The sequence below is a fragment of the Cupressus sempervirens genome, chromosome 5 (genome assembly GCF_028749045.1).
Source record: "Cupressus sempervirens isolate cs-2001-9-10 chromosome 5, ASM2874904v1, whole genome shotgun sequence".
Taxonomy (NCBI): domain Eukaryota; kingdom Viridiplantae; phylum Streptophyta; class Pinopsida; order Cupressales; family Cupressaceae; genus Cupressus; species Cupressus sempervirens.
Genome location: NC_143122.1, coordinates 280,845,598 through 280,864,822, shown reverse-complemented (window position 1 = coordinate 280,864,822; position 19,225 = coordinate 280,845,598). Strand labels below are relative to the sequence as shown.

General features: G+C 37.3%; 1 protein-coding gene across 5 annotated transcripts in view; it reads right to left on the bottom strand.

The window, feature by feature from the left end:
- Positions 1–968: 968 nt before the first annotated feature.
- LOC149555672 (protein S-acyltransferase 8-like) overlaps positions 969–19,225 on the bottom strand; it is a 71,766-nt gene continuing 53,509 nt past the window's right edge. For all 5 annotated transcript variants that reach the window (XM_089829797.1, XM_089829800.1, XM_089829798.1 and 2 more), the window contains one exon: positions 969–1,945. In XM_089829797.1, coding sequence (XP_089685923.1) covers positions 1,403–1,945 — 543 coding nt within the window. In that variant the 3' untranslated portion in view covers positions 969–1,402. The remainder of the gene's footprint in view (positions 1,946–19,225) is intronic.

The following is a 19,225-nucleotide window of genomic DNA, read 5'->3' as shown; positions in this document are numbered from 1 at the left end:
ACAATAAATCTGTGATCAACTTGTGTAGCACCTATTATCTCTTCATTTAAATGTAGCTTTTGCAGCTTTTGAAGAGTTGCTATTTTCAATCACAAAATAACATTTCCTATTGTTCTAGAAATTGGTTTATGTTTAATCAATTCTATTGATACTACAAACTTGTTTGCCTTTGTTTTCACCAGTGAATCGTATATGTTTCCAGTTTATATTGTTATTCAATTGTATAACAGAAAACTCTCGTGGTAAGATACAAAAAATTCAATCTTGTGCTCCAATTTCCATGATTAAAAAAATAGATCTCATTTGCACTCGGTTAGTACAAATTCATGGAAAAGCCCCAGATGATGAAATTGTACAATTTGCGTAAGTAGAAAATCTGTTTATTGTTCAGATTTTAGGAGTAGATTATATCAGAGAGCATCCTCTGCAAATTTGAAGAGATAATTTAGTTCCACACACTTGAGAATTGAGATGTCCTGAAAGGAACAAATTAAAACACTAACATAGTAAAGCTGGCATTTATACATATAATAATGAAGAAAACAAAGTCCATTTGTAAATAGCCAATTCTGAATATTCAAATTGGAACAAATTGGAACACCGATAGTATTGTATTTAAAAGAGGAACTGCCAGACATCCCCCACAACAAAGAAAATTTATATATCCTGCTTCTGCAGTTTTTACCATCCATGTGACCCAAAACAGAGTCCTCAAATTTTGGTCACTAGAAAATTGTTCTCCCAAATCGGTGACTTACTATATATAAATGATAGCTTGGAATCCGCACTGAAAACTTCCAAAATGTTTTAGATTTTGGGCATGAATATTCCCTTGCAAGTAAACTTTGGTTTGACTTTTATGTTGATGCACCATAAAAGAAGCTAGATGTACCCGTAAAATAATTATTGAGCATCATTTCACACAGTTCCAAAGCTTCAGCAAAATGTTCGCTATGTCCAACTGGAACTTTTGAATTGCAAAAAAAATGGATTTTTATATTTATACAAAGGTAAATATGAAAACAAAGGAATTCTGTAGATGTCCACAAATGACTGACATAAGTCAATGTGACTCAAAGGTACAAGTTTCAATAGTCGATCAGGATGCGATGACCAAAGCAGGTCAAAGCCACTCTAAATTACAAGTTCCAATAGTATAACAGAGATGTAATGGTAAACTGTTACCAAATAAAAATATTTAAAGAATCCAGAAATAGCTTTGACGCAAAGGACCCAATAAGAAGGGGCCAAACCCTATACAAGTTCATTAAGAGAAACTGTTGCTTTAGCTGCTACAATAATGTTCAAAAGAATAACTTCAGAGATTGAATCTGGCATCTGGATCATCCTCACAAGAATTATTTGAAGTAGAAAAGTGATCTGAAACATGAGCATTTGACTTTCACCTGTTTCCTGGTGGTGTGATGTGCCCACTGAATCGAGCACTCTCTGTAATTCCTGAACCCAGAGAAAGTATCTCAGGTGAGATTTCAAAATTCTCATTTCTTCGACCCCAACTAGACCGCCTCGGATAAGCTCCAGTTCTTGCGTCAATGTTCTCTGAGGGAATAGGCCGGCCTATAGCACGTGCAAATGCGTCCTCATAGCCATCTTTCATGTCTGAACTAACATCATGATTATTGCTATGTTGACTCTGCAATTCTTCATTGCTTTCCCCTTCCAGACTATGTACTCCAGTTGATGATTCACCTGCTTCTACGTCAGAACCAATTTTCACCCGCAAATTTCCAGTATCATCTTGACTTTCTGTATTTGGAGGAACATACGCAGTCTGTCTTGGCACATCTTGTTCTACCCTGGCCCGGAAATTGTTCCTTGATGGTCTAATCCTTGTGCAGAAAACTTCCCTAAAATTCTTGCTTGGTCCTTGATCATAAGGATTAACTCTATTCTCAGACCGGTACCTGAAATTTTCATATGTAGTCTGCAAGTACAGAAGCACCAGAAAAATCAAGCATTCAATCACCATTGCATTTCAAAAGTCTTAAATCATTCACAGATGCTATCTGGACTAAACACAAACTAAATGCTCTCTTTTTCAGATTGGCAGCTTTGACATTTGAAAATGACATCATGATTTTTTTAAGAAGCAAATTTGAATCTAAAGAATATAAGAATATCTACAAAGGTTACAAAGCTTCAAATTCAATAACTGTTGTGGTTATTGTTTCAATGCCACTGAATTCTTCAACCTTATCTATAATCTTAATTTTATTTTGTAGCGTGGAAGACTTTTGGTATGGTCCCTCCAAAGTCCAAATAACATATATTAATTTTCCATTCTACTAAAACTCAATAGTGTTTATCATATAAACATGTCTTTCATTTTGATTCGGGGCACAATTGTCATTAAAAATTTCCCTATTCATTATTCAGGGCACCATTGTCATTAAAAATTTCCCTATTCATTGCTCTTCTTTGACCAGATTTGCCTCATTTGTCAACATATTTCTTCACTCTCATTTGGGGGTTCGGCATGAATTTGCAGGTTATAGGTTTATAGTGGCATAATTAAATTTTCTATTCCCATCCCCTTTTCTATTTATAATTAGTAATATTAGTGTTCTCTTAGCTATCCAACATGAAGCTTAATTTTTATAGAAATTAACTCAAATTCAACAGGTTGGGTATCATACGATTAAGGGAAAAACTGTCACTGTGTGGTAAGATTTGATTGTGAATTGTTCTTGACTAGAAAGCAAGAACCAAACATGTAAACAAGAGTAAGGAAACAAAACTACTAAAGTATCCAAGACAGCGTTGCCTTAAAGGAACTTAATTTGGAATGTTAAAAAATATCGGAAGAGTGCAGTAATTCCATCTTTCAACTATTTCCTTGAGCTATTACAACTACAAGTATACCTACTACTTTTCTCTTTTTTATAAGGTCTCTCTCTCTTTTATAATAAATATTTGTCTATTCCTGTCCTCTTTTTTATCCATAATTTGTAAAGATACTCTCTTAATTAATTAATCACTGTCAATCGTATTTATTTATTACAATAAGTTGATTGGATAGGTTGTTCCTTCTACAAATAATGGAAAAACAACCACCCCTTCTAAACTGTAAACTGTTCCCAACTAGAATGCAAGAACCAAACGCAAACAAGATTATGGAAAAAAAAAGAAATGCAAGTTCCCAAGACAACTATGGCCTAAAGAATTCTGATTTGGGGATTTTTTTTTTAAAAGAGAAGAATTAGGGAGTTCCTGCTAATGCTACTATTTCCTTGTGCTACTACAAGAATACCTGCCTAGGCTTGTGGACATTTAGTACATAAATGTGTCCAAAAACATTATACTATCTCCGAAACTTACTCAATTCACTTTCCTTTCATGGTCAACATCTCTAAGATACTCAAAGCAATGAGCAATCAATTTCTTAAACAACTTGTTGAAGTTTGTAGCTGCGAAAGAGATCTACATCTCTACTTATATGAGATAGAAATATGTTTGTTATGACCATTATGGTCACCTTCAGCTGAATGAGATATTTGTGATTGTATTTAAGTTAAAAGACATGTGCCGTACGTGATGTGAAGAGGCATGCGTATGGAAATGTGTAAGTGTTGAATATTCTGGAAATTTGAATGGTCTTACATTAAGAATTTGAAGAGACCTTCATGTGTAAAATGAAGAGTCAAATGCAATCTATTTATGTGATTGCTCAGTCTATGGTAATCAATAAGGTGAAAAGCCTTGTACAACAGTTTGTCATAAATAAAAATAGATCTTTTGCTGGTGTGGCTGGGTTTTTCCCTTCAAGTAGAAGGGTTTTACCAGGATAAATCTTGTGTTTTCTATGCATTTTATTTACTTTTCATATGCTGTTTATCTAATTTCTGGGCATAAAACTTAACATGGTATCAGACCAGGTTAGATAATAGCAATCTCAGGAGTGATGTTGATCACAAGTTGCATGTCAGAGGAAAAGGCAGAAGCAGGGTTTTATAAATACTTTCAGTTCAATCTGAAGCATATTGAAGTTACAGAAATCAAAATCTGGAAACAGCTCAGCAAGTGAATGTTAAAGTCCTGTTCTAAATTTCAGTAATCATATTTGTGCTATGCTTATTTAATTATCTATTGGTAAGTGCCGCTTCAATGCTACTTATTTGTTATGGAAATTGAAGTTTGTCAGATAACTCATGCTGCTATCATTGATTATGGATCATTCTTCATTGGTGGTTTTTTCTTTCATAATTGTTTATATTATATTATGTGTTACTCGATCTGAATGGGAATGAGATTATATTCATCATTCGTCTTCTTATTGTCAGGTGGCTCATGCTTGTGTGTCATGTGGATTATGCATAAGTGTATGAGATCATATTTTCTCAAGGGAGAGAGATTGGCGACACGTGCATATGGAGGTTTTGTGACAATAGAAAATGAACAGACCTCTGTATATGGAAGTGTATCAAGAGAATAAGGTCATATGTTCTGGAAAATAAGATCGAACTGTGGCATCATGTGTCTCTGCATTATCTCGTCAAATGTGAACTCTGGATTCTTTGTCTCCATGCAATCAAGTGATGTTTATTAGATTAGCGGAGGTCAATAAAGTTTTACTTCTTTGTGTTATAGCGAGCATTCTTGGTCTCCATCGTCTTGATCATTTGAAAGATGAGAGAGCATTCTTGTTGTGTCATATTGGCCTCATTTTGATATTCAGGGCACCCGTCAAGTCATAACCCTCGCCTGCAATGTCAAAGGAATGGCTCAGTCTTTGCTATCTCCATACCTATGATGGTTATTCATTATTATCTTTTCAGCATTGATATTGCAGATGCTCATGCATGATGCAGAGTGTTCACAACAAAAGGTGAATAAGACCAAAACTTTCAATATACTTAAGGTAACTCTACCTTATCAACTCTTCTAGAGCCCACAATGACTCCTTTCAACAACCTATCAAATGGTTGCAAACTTCTGTCCAATCTTCCACCTCTCAAGACAACTTTTCCACTTAGTGATTCTAGGAATCAACAATAGGAAATGGGCACAAACTAGGAAATGGTCTTCAATCTACTCCTTGAACCAAACAAACAATCGAAACATTCCAAGGGACCTTCAAGGATCAGACTTTCACCAAAGTTTGGCTTTCCCAACTTTCACTATGCAAGATTGCTCTTATGAGACCTAATTCTCCTTGTAGCCTTTTTATTGGTTTTAGGACGGCAACTTGATATTTTCCCACAAAACCTAGCTAACAAACTAGGGTTTTAGATACCCTTTTGGAAGTTACGTTAATCCCCCAAATACCAACTTCCCAACCTACTCCAACACCCTTGAACCTACACAAGCCTCACAGGCCTAATTGGCCAAATCAAGCATGGAACACTTGGCAATGAACAAAGATGAGTACCTAGGTCCAATTTATTGGTTTAGAATGTCTTCCCTGACTTATTCCACCATGAAACAACCATTCACCAAGTTCTATGGCCCCATTTCAAGCCCTGTCCTCAAATTCCTCAATTTCTTGACTGAATACATGCAAATATTCAGCCTAGGGCACGTTCATAGGACCCTTAGATATCCTGAGCAAAATCTACCACTTAGGAATCTTAAAGTACATACCCTAACCTTACAAATTCTAGAAGGCCATGAAAAACCAACTGTGGAATTGCAGGTTAGGGCCACATCTTCATTGAAACCCTAAATTTCAGAGTTTGCCGACCCACTTACAGTAAAACCACTATAACTTGCTTTAGACTTAACCTACCAAGATGAAATCAAGCGCAATAGAACCAGATTCAGAGACCTTTCAATTCATGCAACTGGATTCAATCTCCCAATCGGTACAGGTCCGTACAACTAATAAATGCTCAGAAAATCTGCTTATTCTTTATGCAAAACTGCTTGAATGTACACCACATCACACCTCTAACTTCCTTGAGGCTGCTGGGATCTAAATACATCATTCCAACTGATTTTTGGATGGTTAGAACAGTTGGACAAGTTGCAACATTTTAGCAAAAGTTGTCAAAAAGTTGTCGGCAATAATTGTTGCAAAAAGCAATTTTTCAACTATTGCCTCCTAGGACTTAACTACGTGGACATTTGCAACTCTTAGGATCCTAATAGGATGTAATGACTCATAAAACACACCAAGAGTCGTTTTATTAGCTAAAATAAACAAAAAGGAAGATCCTTAAGACTAAGTGAATTTAGGTTTATATAAGCACCTTAAGTTCCTTGACCAAACAAAAGGATCATCCTTATTACAAACAAACATAAACCAACATATTAAGTGAGGTGGATCATCACCCCATGTCTTCCATCATGAACCTCCTCCTATTTTGTCAGATGACCTATCATGTCAACTAGGTGCCTTGCACCATACTCCTCTGGCTAAAAGAGACTCAAGTCCCGTGAGTGGGAATGTCTGAAAGCTTCATACCAGTCTTCTCAATATCCTTAGGAGTCATCCAAGTTGCTTCCTCCAAAGGTTTGCCCTGCCATTTAACTAAGTAGTCGTGGTAAGTGTGCCTCCTAGTCTTCTTGCTGATCCTCTTTTCCAATATACATTCAATGCTTGGTGGAACTTGTTTTGGCAAATCTTGCAATACATCTGCAGATGGAGAATCAATAGACCCTGCAACACCAATGTCAGTAGAGGTAGAAGGTTTACAAGCATAAATGTCTGATACATTAAATATAGGTGAAAGACCTGTGTCAGGAGGTAAAGCAATCTTGTATGCATTAGGACCACATTGCTTAAGGATTTGAAATGTACCAATCTTCTTCATGTGCAGTTTGGTATACTTCCCTTTAGGAAGCCTTTCTTTCTTAAGGTGGACCATGACCATGTCCCCAACCCTAAAATGGACTTCTCTCCTTTTTACATCTGTTGCCTGCTTGTACTTTTGAGAGCTCTGTTGCAACCTTTTCTCAGACTTGTTGGTGGATATCCCTCATCACTTTTGCAAAATCATCTGCAAGGGCACTCCTTTGACCAATGTTCTCTACTGTTCAAAGCTCTAACACACCCCTTGGATGAGAGCCATACACAATCTAAAAAGGACCCAGTCCTATACTCCTATTTATGGAGTCATTGTAACAGAACTCTGCCTAAGGTAGAATAGTATCCCATACAGCACCATAGTCTTTAGTAAGGCATCTAAGAAGGTTACCTAAAGACCAATTTATGACCTCAGTTTGCCCCTCTGATTGGGGATGATAGGCATAAGACATAGCAAGATTAGTGCCTAATCTTTTCCACAGGGTACGCCAAAAATGTCCCACAAACTTAGGGTCCGTCTGAAACAATGGTGAGAGGTTGCCCATGGAGTCTTACAATTTCCTTGAAGAAGAGACCTGCAATACTTGAAGCATCATGTGTTGTTTACAAGGCAAGAAGTGTTCTATTTTGGAAAATCTGTCCACAACCACATATACACTGTCATGACCAGATTTGGTCCTTAGTAGACCAAAAACAAAGTCCATGCTGACTGAGTCTTAAGGCTTTGTAGGTATAGGAAATGGTATATAGAAGCCTTGATTAGAACTTGTTCCCTTGGCTCTCTGACAGAACAAGCAAGTCTCACAAACTTCCTAAAATTTGTTTGCATCCTAGGCCAGAAATAAAACCTTCTTACCAATTCCAAAGTTTCGTCAAGGCCAAAGTGACCAGCTAGGTTTCCACAATGCTTCTCCCTGATTATATTTTACCTCATAGAGCACTAAGGTATACATAATTGACTCCCTTTGAATAAGAGGTCTCCTTGAATGATATAATCTGCAAAATCAGTAAGATACCTATCTCCTAATTCCAAACAAACTTGATAAGCTTCATTAAAATCTTCATCATTAAGATACATGTCTTTTAAGGCAGAAATACCAACACTCTCCATTTGGATTTCTTGAATGGCTTGATAGAGAAGGTATATGACTGCAAGTACTCCATGCATTTGATATGTCTATGGTTCAGTTTTTCCTGTCAATTCAGAAGCCTCAATGCTTGATTGTCTATGTAAACAATAAATTCCTTAGGTACTAAATAATGTCTCCATTTTCTAAGGGACTGAACCATTGCATACAATTCTAGATCATAGGTGGAGTATTTTTGTTTTGCCTCATTAAGTTTTTCACTGAAAAAGGCCACAGGCGTGCCCTCTTGACTCAAGACACCACCAACTGCTCTCTTCCTAGCATCACATTCTATAGTGAAAACCTTATTAAAACCGGGTAAAACCAGTATAGGTTGTTGTGCCACCCTTGTCTTTAGATATTCAAATGATTGGTCTGCATCTTTGGTCTACTTAAATTGACATTTCCTTCCCCCTTTGACAGTATCAATCATAGCTGCACTTATTCCACTAAAATTCCTTACAAATTTTCTATAAAAACTAGCAAGGCCATGGAAACTCTTTACCTGACCAGCAGATTTTGGAGTAGGCCTATTCAATATGGCTTCAACTTTAAAGGGATCCATCTTTAAGTTGCCCTTGGAGATGACAAACCCAAGAAACACAAGCTCTTCCTGCAAAAACACACATTTATCCAAATTGATCTTCAACTGCTCCTTATGTAGCCTCTTTAGGACCATATCAAGATGTGTTAGATGTTGATCCTTATCCTTGCTAAAAATCAAGATATCATCTAAATAAACAACAATGAAAACATTTATGAAAGGCTTAAGGATTTCATTCATCAATCACCTAAATGTGCTTGGAGCATTGGATAGGCCAAAAGGCATCACAACCCACTCAAACAATCCCTCATTGGTCTTGAAAGTGGTTTTCCACTCATCCCCCTCTCTAATTCTGATTTGGTGGTAGCCACTCTTCAAGTCAATCTTGGAATAATATCTTGCGTCTGCCAAACAGTCCATGAGATCCTCCATTCTAGGGATTGGGAACCTGTATCTGATAGTTATCCTATTGATTGCCCTGGAATCAGTATACAACCTCCATGTACCTTCCTTTTTAGGAGCGAGTACTGCTGGGACAGCACAAGGTCTGATACTCTTCCTTATGAAGCCTTTCTCTAATAGTCCTTCGATTTGCCTTGCTACTTTAGCATTCTGCTCAGGGGTTAGTTTGTAGGCAGCCTTGTTGGGTAGTGTGGACCTAGGAATAAGGTCTATGCAATGGCTTATTTCCCTCTTAGGTGGTAAGGTATCTGTACTTTCATCAGCAACTATGCCTTTATACTGATCCAACAAATCTGCAACTTCCCTTGGGCCAACTCTCCTCAAGGTTTCTTGTGTTTGTTTCTCCTTCCTAGGCATGTTTTCCTTAGGTTTCATCACACCAGCAAAACATGGCATCTTATCCTCTTTCAGTCCTTTCAAGAACTCCTTTTCACCTACTAACATGATAGTGCTAGGTGTACTCCTATCCTTAGGTTCTCCTACCAATGTTGTCATGGTGTAAGTTTCCCCATCTTTGGTTAAGGTATACAGATTAGTCTTCCCTTCATGTTGGCCGTTTGTGTCATATTGCCAAGGCCTGCCAAGAAGGAGATGACAAGCATCCATATCTACAATTTCACACATTACTTATCCCTATATTCTCCAGTCTGAAACTCAACACAACATTGCTCATTCACTAAGGTCTGTTGCTCCTTACTTAGCCAAGAAACCTTATAGGGATTTGGATGTGGGATTCTCTTTAAGCCTAGTTTATTTACCATTTCAATAGAGGCTAAATTTTCAATAGAACCTGAATCAACAATCACCTTACATACCTTTCCTTTCACCTTGCAAACTGTCTTGAAGATAGACTTCCTTTGAGGAGGTTCTTGGTTGAGTGACATCAGGAGTGATCTATTGAACATCAAACTTTCTCCAATTTCAGGGCCTGCATGGTTTGAAGAAGATGCATTAGTATGAAATGAAATAGTACTTTGACAATCCTCATCTTCGATCAGTTCAATTCTCCTTTCTCCTTAGTTGGTTGCACCAATCTTCTCTAGACGCCTAGAGAATTGATGTCCAACCTGATTGCAAGAGAAGCATCTTCCAGTGAATACACTTGTTCCTGTTCCTCCAAATCTGCCTCTTGGACTTGGTCTTCTGCCCCTAAAGGAACCTCTACTGCTATTATCACCTTCTGTCCCTTGACTGCAGCTAGCCTTTCCTTGGTGTCTTGGGTAGTTTCCTCTTCCATTGAATCCGCCTCTTCCCCTAAAAGTGTTCCCCCTTCCTCTATTATTTTGTTCACCTTTCCTCTTTTGCTTTTCCTCAATCCTAAGGGCAAGTTAGTAACACTTAATGGACTGATTCCACTGACACCAAGGTTAGCTCTTCTTGTATATTATACCTAAGCCCATTAATGTACCTTGCAAATTTTTGCTTTTCATTTTCATACAATTTAGACCTAAGAGTTAAAGTAAGAAATTCTTCTTGACTAGGTTCTTACATCCATGTCCTTCTGCTTAAGATTATGTAGTCTCTTGTGGAGCATCGCTTCATAATCCTCAGGGAAAAATTGCTTCATGATTTCTGCCATCATTCTCTTCCATGTGGTAATGGGCTACTTCTCTTCTTCTATCCTTTCAATTTGGAGGAAATTCCACCTAGGGCTGGACCTTTCAACTTAGCTTTTGCCATTCTCACCCTCTGATTTGTAGGTACCTAATCAGCATCAAAGTAGTTTTCAAGTGCCTCCAATCATTCCATGCATGCTTCTGGTTCCAACTTCCCATCAAACATGGGTAAGTCTCCTTTGTCTTTCCTTCCTACCCTCTAGAGGGCTGCTACCATGATCCTCTAATCTTAGGCATGTTAGGCAAGTTATCTCCTTCTTCTTCTTCTTCCTCGTACTCCTTATAGTGTCCTTTCCGTACTTGCCCCTTCAACTTCTCAATTTCTCTCCCATTGTCCTATTCTCTTCCCTAACTTCCCTACTGTCAACTATTTGCTCTTTCACTATCTTTGCCATCTTAATGTTGGTTATCCTCAAAGGAATGTCATCTCCTTCTGCCATCTTATTTTCCCAGATAGATTTTTAGTGACTCTAACACCACTTGATGCAGAGTGTTCACAACAAAAGGTGAATGGGACCACAACTTTCAATATACTTAAGGTAACACCTTATCAACTCTTCTAGAGCCCATAATGACTCCTTTCAATAACCTATCAAATGGTTACAAACTTCTGTCCAATCTTCCACCTTTCAAGACAAATTTTCCACTTAGTGATTCTAGGGATCAACAATGGCAAATGGGCACAAACTAGGAAATGGTCTTCAATCTACTCCTTGGACCAAACAAACAATTGGAACATTCTGAAGGACCTTCAAGGATCAGACTTTCACCATAAGTTTGGCTTTCCCAACTTTCACTATGCAAGATTGCTCTCAAGAGGCCTAATTCTCCTTGTAACCTTTTTACTGGTTTTAGGACAACAACTTGATATTTTGCCATAGAACATGGCTAACAAACTAGGGTTTCAGATACCCTTTTGGAAGTTACATTAATCCCCCAAATAGCAACTTCCCAACCTACTCCAGCACCCCTGAACCTACACAAGCCTCACAGGCCTAATTGGCCAAATCAAACATGGAACACTTGGTAATGAACAAAGATGGGTACCTAGGTCTGGTTTATTGGTTTAGAAGGTCTTTCCTAACTTATTCCACCATGAAACAACCATTCACCAAGTTCTATGGACCCATGTCAAGCCCTGACCTCAAATTCCTCAATTTCTTGACTGAATACATGCAAATATTCAGCCTAGGGCACATTCATAGGACCCTTAGATCTCCTGAGCAAAATCTACCACTTAGGAATCTTAAAGTACATACCCTAACCTTACAAATTCCAGAAGGTCGTGAAAAACCAACCATGGGATTGCAAGTCAGGGCCACATCTTCATTGAAACCCTCAATTTCAGAGTTTGCTGACCCACTTCTAGTAAAACCACTATAACTTGCTTTAGACTTGACCTACCAAGATGAAATCAAGTGGAATAGAACTAGAATTCAGAGACGTTTCAATTCATGCAACTGGATTCAATCTCCCAATCCATAGGACCCTTAGATCTCCTGAGAAAAATCTACCACTTAGGAATCTTAAAGTACATACCCTAACCTTACAAATTCTAGAAGGTTGTGAAAAACCAACTGTGGGATTGCAAGTCAGGGCCACATCTTCATTGAAACCCTCAATTTCAGAGTTTGCTGACCCACTTCTACTAAAACCACTATAACTTGCTTTAGACTTAACCTACCAAGATGAAATCAAGTGCAATAGAACTAGAATTCAGAGACCTTTCAATTCATGCAACTGGATTCAATCTTCCAATCCATTCAGTTTTGTACAACCAATAAATGCTCAGAAAATCTGCTTATTTCTTATGCAATACTGCTTGAACGTACACCACATCACACCTCTGACTTCCTTGAGGGTGTTAGAATCTAAATACATCATTCCAACTGATTTTTGGATAATTAGAACAGTTATAAGACAAGTTGCAACTTTTTAGCAAAAGTTGTCAAAAAGTCATTAGCAATAATTGTTGCAAAAAGCAATTTTTCAACTATTGCCTCCTACGACTTAACTACTTGACATTTGCAACTCTTAGGATACTAATAGGATGTAATGACTCATAAAACACACCAAGAGTCACTTTATTAGCTAAAATAAACAAAAAGCAAGATCCTTAGGACTAAGTGAACTTAGGTTTATAAAGGCAACTTAAGTTCCTTGACCAAACAAAAGGATCATCCTTATTACAAACAAATATAAAGCAATATATTAAGTGAGGTGGATCATCACCCCATGTCTTCCATCATGAGCCTCCTATTTTGTCAGATGACCTATCATGTCACCTAGGTGCCCTACACCAATGCATAGACGAGTGTCATCTCCAACTCACATTTCTCGTGGCAGCATCAAGCGTTCTTCTATTTTCATGCATCAACTCTCCTCTCGTTATCTCTGTCAGATTCAGTTCGACTAGTTTCGGTTGTCTTATTTATTCCAATCTTATTGTCGCCTTCGTAACTGTCATTTATATTATTCTCCTCGATGGATTATGTTTGTCAGTTCCTATGAAGCAGTAAAGACGGTATATGCCAAGATTGTCGTCCATTATCTTTCCACATATATGGTCAGATATATTATGTAGCAAAATAAAAGTTGAAACACTCCTCTTGCATTTTCTCGTTATGATCGGGTAGACTAAGTTCATTCCTCTTACCATCTCAGGTCAATAACTTGTCGGCATCTCCCACAAAATATGCACGACATATAGTTGGAGACTTTCGAAGAGAGCAACCACGTAGCAACGACAAATTGTTTATAGAGGAGCATCACTACAATTATGGGGAACCATGGGCAAAAGGGAGAGATGTGTATGGTTTTCTTGGGAAGGCTATAATACTAAGGCAAGACCATCAAGTGCTGGAGAATTAAAGTATGACTTTCTCTCATAGGATCTTGTGCGAGCTCTAAGTGGACTGGTTGGTGCTAATATTTCTTCTATGAACTTATGAGAGCCTTCAACTGTGATTGTGTTGCTCAATTAATAAAATCACAATATACTGAGGGGTGTCTGTTGAATCCCTCATCAGTATGAGGTGTCACCGTCTTGCAGGAGATGAGTCGGGAGTGCCATCTATTCATGATGGTCATTTCTTCAAGGATCTTTTCTTCATTCATTAGGACGTTGCTGATAGCAATAAAAAATTCACACAGATAAGTATCCTATGATTGAATTTTGAATTTTAGTGGAAATAATGTATGCTATCATCATTTATCTATATATTTCTCTTCATGGTAATATGATTCTATGAACACTTCTACTAATCTCTTCCAAGACCAATTGAGAAGCAATAGGGGGATAAGAGATTGCAGCCTAAGCTGAAAAAGAGTCAAACCTAGAGGCATGGAGCAACATCTGGTATGGAATCTTGAAAGAAGAAGATACTCTTTATTTGGGATCATTAGAAATCTTGGTGTATGTTGCTAGTATAAGCCTGAAAGTGAGCTTCATGCTGAGTTATATGTCTGTATGTGCAGTATTTTAGTCAATTCTTTCTATGAAAATAAATTCTTGGAGATCAATTGGTGTGAAATCCCACCATGTGATGGTGTGTTTCAGTGTTAAGCTAAAACATGTTCAAACTTGGTGTTGATATCATTCTTGACAATCTTCGTTGGTGTCATGAATTTCAAGTTGGATTCTTTGTGATGGCACATGATAGTCTTATACACATCCCGATTGGTGATGGATACAAAATTCTTTGTTTAGTTACCAGTGATTTTCAGATTAGCTATCTGAAAGTGGTGTAAGGTGACTTTTCATTCCAGGCTTGCTGCAAAGATCCTAGAATGCATTATAGGAGTGCATATTAGAGCATTGTACATGAAAGATCATGCAGGTTATCACTGATTGTCACTATGATCAATTTATTCTAAGATAAGGAATTAAGATTCAGAGGGCACTTGACCAACAGAGGGAGAATGCCAAATCCTTTTGCTGAGAATCAACTAGCTCATGTAGCAGTGTGACTTCTAATACTCCTTGTTTGGTCAAACATAGGAATCAACTCTAACTTATTGGGCTAATCAAAGCAATGAGTTTGCTATCCCTATTAAAAGGAAGTCTCAGAAACAGTTCCTTGAGAATGAGTCCTCTATGAGAGAAATTCAAGGTGCTCTTGTTAATGCATTCTTCTTGGGAGAAGTTTGAGGTGAAAACCCTCAAACCACCTCTGCAAATAGGTACAATGGACCACCCTCTACGACTAGGCATGGTGGAGATGTATTCTCTCTTTGGGATAAGTCTGAGGTGAAAGCCCTCATTCCACCCTCTGTGAGTAGGTATGGTGGACCACCCTCTGTGAGTAGGCATGGTGGAAATATATCCTTCTCTGGGAGAATTTTTTGAGATAAAAATCTTCATTCTACCCTCTACAAGCAGGCACGGTGAAAGTCATGTGTGTGACTCCGTTCTATGTGCTTATGAAGAACCTATGGTGGATTATTTATGCTGAGATAACATATGTGAACTTATCAACTTTGATTGCAGCTATGTGTGCATGCCTGACTAAAGATCTGTTGCTACGAGGGATATTTGAAGTTTGCAGCTGCGATAGAGATCTTCATCTCTATTTTTATGAGATAGAAATATGTTTGTTTTGACCATTATGGTCATCTTCAAATGAGAGATATTTGTGATTATATTTAAATTAAAAAGACATGTGTCATATGTCATGCAAAGAGGCATGCATGTGGAAATTTAAAGTGTTGAATATTCTAAAAATTTGAATGGTCTTACATTCAGAATTTCAAGAGACCTTTGTGTGTAAAATGAAGGGTCCAATGCAATCTGTTTGTGTGATTGCTCAATGTATTGTAATCAATCAGGTGAAAAGCCTTCTACTCAAACATTTTATCATAAATAAAATAGATATTTTGTTGGTGTGGCTGGGTTTTTCCCTTCAAGTGGAAGGGTTTTTCCAAGATTAAATTTTTGTGTTTGTGCATTTAATTTACTTTTCTTATGCTGTTTATCTAATTTCTGGGCATAAAACTCAACGCAACTAACCTATTAAAATTTTCCTCATTAAGTTGTATAATATTTGAACTTTAACATCTTTACTGGTTCAAAAAGGAAGCTAGAAAGACTCTATAAGAAGAAGATATGTCATCCACAGTGATTATTCTACCTGTTCATTTGTCTCAAGGTGGTTACGAAACTGCTCATAAACTGAAGTTACATAATAAATGCTCAAGTACAATTATTTTCAATTGATGTGATACATTATCACACAAAAAATCCACATATTTATATTGAATTGAGACTCTTATATTATAACCAAAAGTCTCTTCAATTTCCAAAAACAAGTCTCTTCACATTTCCAAATGCATGACTCTTCACATGTCACGTCTCTCCATATAAGGAGACACCTAGCACACGTTGAATGCCACATTGTACTCGCATAATATGATAGAAATATCATTATAAATATCTTCTCTAGTTGTTGATGCAATGCAGAGGCCCAATTTTAATATATAACAAAATCACAGATAAAGATATCTATCGCAGCTACAATCTTCAACACAAACTCCATTTTTTGAGCCAGTGGTCTACAAACATACATGGAACATTTCTTTTCTTCAAGAAACCAACTACACTGAACTTACACATGAACACAAGGGTGTACCTATTGTAAGGTTTTCACACCATCACTAACTGCAAATGGGGACCCCCTCTCTTTGCTTCAGCAATAGGTTAATAGTCTTGGGTGGTCTTGGTAGCAAATTTCAAATCTTTGAGTCTGAGTTTAAGACGATTTGGCTTGTTGGGTAGTCAAGTCTGCCAGGGGGTGTGATCAAGAGCTAGGCAAACCACAAGGATTTATGTCTTATAATTAAGAAACCAAAAGTGTCAGACCCCTTTCTTTTGACACTTTTAAGCATGTCTTTGCTATTTGATGACCTAGATGAATCTTGCTATTACAATATTGGTTTTTTAAATGTACCCTAAGAGGGAAAAGATCTAATCTAAACAATGGTTTTGTTGCCATAAATGGTATTTATTAAAATATAGTGGTATAACTTTTTGTGCCCTAAGCGGTATATGTGGACTAACTGTGGTTTCGCAGATTTTGCCCTAGGCGGATTCCGGTTTCAAAATTCAGGGTATTGCAAACTTAAAATTCTCAATTTGGTTTTATTTGATTATACCTTGATTGTAATCAAAATTATTGATCATTTATATGGATCAAACTTATTTTAATAGCAATATGTTCATAGACATGGTGATGAAATTTCATGATGAAAATCTTGTTTACTTAAATTGATTTTCAATGTTTAACCACTTGTTCTGATTGGATGCAAGAAAAACGTGAATCAAACCCAAAGGGGGAAAAGGTATCACCGGGAAAGGGGATATTAGATGGTCGAGTTCTAGAAAACCTGGAAGTGGTAAGATCTAACAAATTATACCTAGGAAGCCAAGGTGGCTAGACTCTAGGGACTCACCTCTATGCTTCCTCCTAACGCAATGGACAATTTATTATCTTAAACATTTCTCCTAATCAAACTAGTGACATAAAGACCGACATTTAGCCTATCCTATCTTATTCATCACAACTCTTTCAATCTTGATGTTACTATCACTTTATTAAAGTTGGTACTAAATAGAAGATGGGATCTTAGTATAATTAAAACATTAGAAATTTATAAATTATAATAAATCCATCTTCTACCTTGCTTGGGATCCTTTTTACTAGCATAATATTATCCTGAAAATTTATCATGTGTTGGGAGTTTTCCCCATTCACCGTAGATAATCTCAATAATGTTATTATTTTCTTCCATCTCTATTGTTCGGAAAAAAATTCTCGAAGGTCATCTATACCCTCTTTAATTCATTCTTCATCACCCATATTATAATGTTACGTCCCTAAATTAAGATATCCATATATTTCATCACTGCAAACCTTAGGAAAAATAGCAAGGGAGTTTTGTTCGGTTTTGTGAGAGCCTTGCACGACTGGGAGGTTGGTAGAGGAAGGGGCCACGTTAAACAATCGAATGACCAGGATTGCTAGGGATGCCTTAATATTCAAGGACAAAGGTAATAGGGAGGGAGAAAAGAAAACAGAAACTCATTTGATACACCACCTTATGTTGGGAAGAGCAGTGAAACTGGTGGTTCTTGAAGCTCATGCAACTGCAATAAGGAAAATTGGTTATTGGTAGAAGTTCCAAGTCAGGTTACTTAGGAACAAGGACACAATAGCCAGTGCCTTTCCTCCATTCTGAAGACCCACACTTCCAACCAGGCAATTAAACTTTGAAGCCAATAGTCTAGTCAAGATTGGATAGCAAGGGAATTCGTTCTTTCTTCTGAAAAGAACAATTGAATCTTATCTATGCTATCTATTATTTTAATGAACGAATCTACTCTTTCTTTCTAGAAAAAGCATAGGTGACCCTTGCTCTGTTGCTTGAAAATTTAAAAATAAGTCTATTTATGCTTAACTAGAACAGAAAATGGGATCATATCTCCGGTGTTAATAACCATAGTTTGCAAAGAAATCAGTTTTCTACATAATTCTGTGGAAACGGGACATTAACGTCATTATTGTGGGTTAAACCAGTTCATTCCTCAGAGAATCTTGAATTGCCATGCTTGAACATTCAGATGCTCATCTTCCACCACCTAATGAATAATTAGATAACCAACTGGACTTGTTTTGAAAACAAGAATAGTGAACTTGCCAAAGTTCAGATAGGACAATAGAAAACCAAGATTGATAGTACACAGGAATGGAAATAGCTGTGACATATATATATATATATATATATTCAAGACTTACTCACATCAGTATACAGGAACTGCATAAATATAGTCTTGTATAACTGAACAGCGCATGTATCGAGTATTCCTTACAGAATCATTAATGAATAACTGCAGTTCTAAGATGGAGTTGACATTCTCTAGGTTAGGAGAGTCAAGAAGAAATCTGTGAGTAGTAATTATGCTTACCCCTATAATTTCAGTAAAAATCATGTCTGCTTCAGCTATAACTAGGTTCCACTGGATTGGATCAGACCCAACGATTTTGAAATAGCAGACTTGAATCAATCAGTCAACGAACTGGGAACCTGAGCTTTAATAGGATCCATACTATCACCTCATAAACTGATGTAAGAAGAAAACAACGAACAGCCTATGTTAGTAGAGTAGACTAACTGATGTAAGAAGCAAACAACGAACAGCCTATGTTAGTAGAGTAGACTAACTGATGTAAGAAGCAAACAACGAACAGCCTATGTTAGTAGAGTAGACTAACTCTTGAACCTTATAACATTAACATCCTTTCCAGTCAGGTATCTAACGGATGATCATTCCACATAGTGCAACCAGCCAGTGTGATCCAATTCAGTTGAAGGACTGGGATACAATGAAATCGTATTATAAACCCTTCAGATGACTGTCTCAGGAAAGAATGCCTTAACCTAGGGTCAAGCAGGAAGGTGAGATGATGACTCCTGATTAATAAAGAAAATCCTTGGCCAAGGTAAGATTAATGGATGTCAGAATGGAGTCGCTAGATACACCCATGACAGATGTCATGCCAGAGTAACATAAGGCTACAGGGTGTGACCAATCATGATGTAAATGGCTCTACACCGGATTCCCAAGAGTCTTGACTTTACCATCTACCATCCCTCGCGGAGGGTCAGGTCTGCTTCAGGTCTCGAAGCAGCCTAGGGAGATTGTGTAAGATCCATG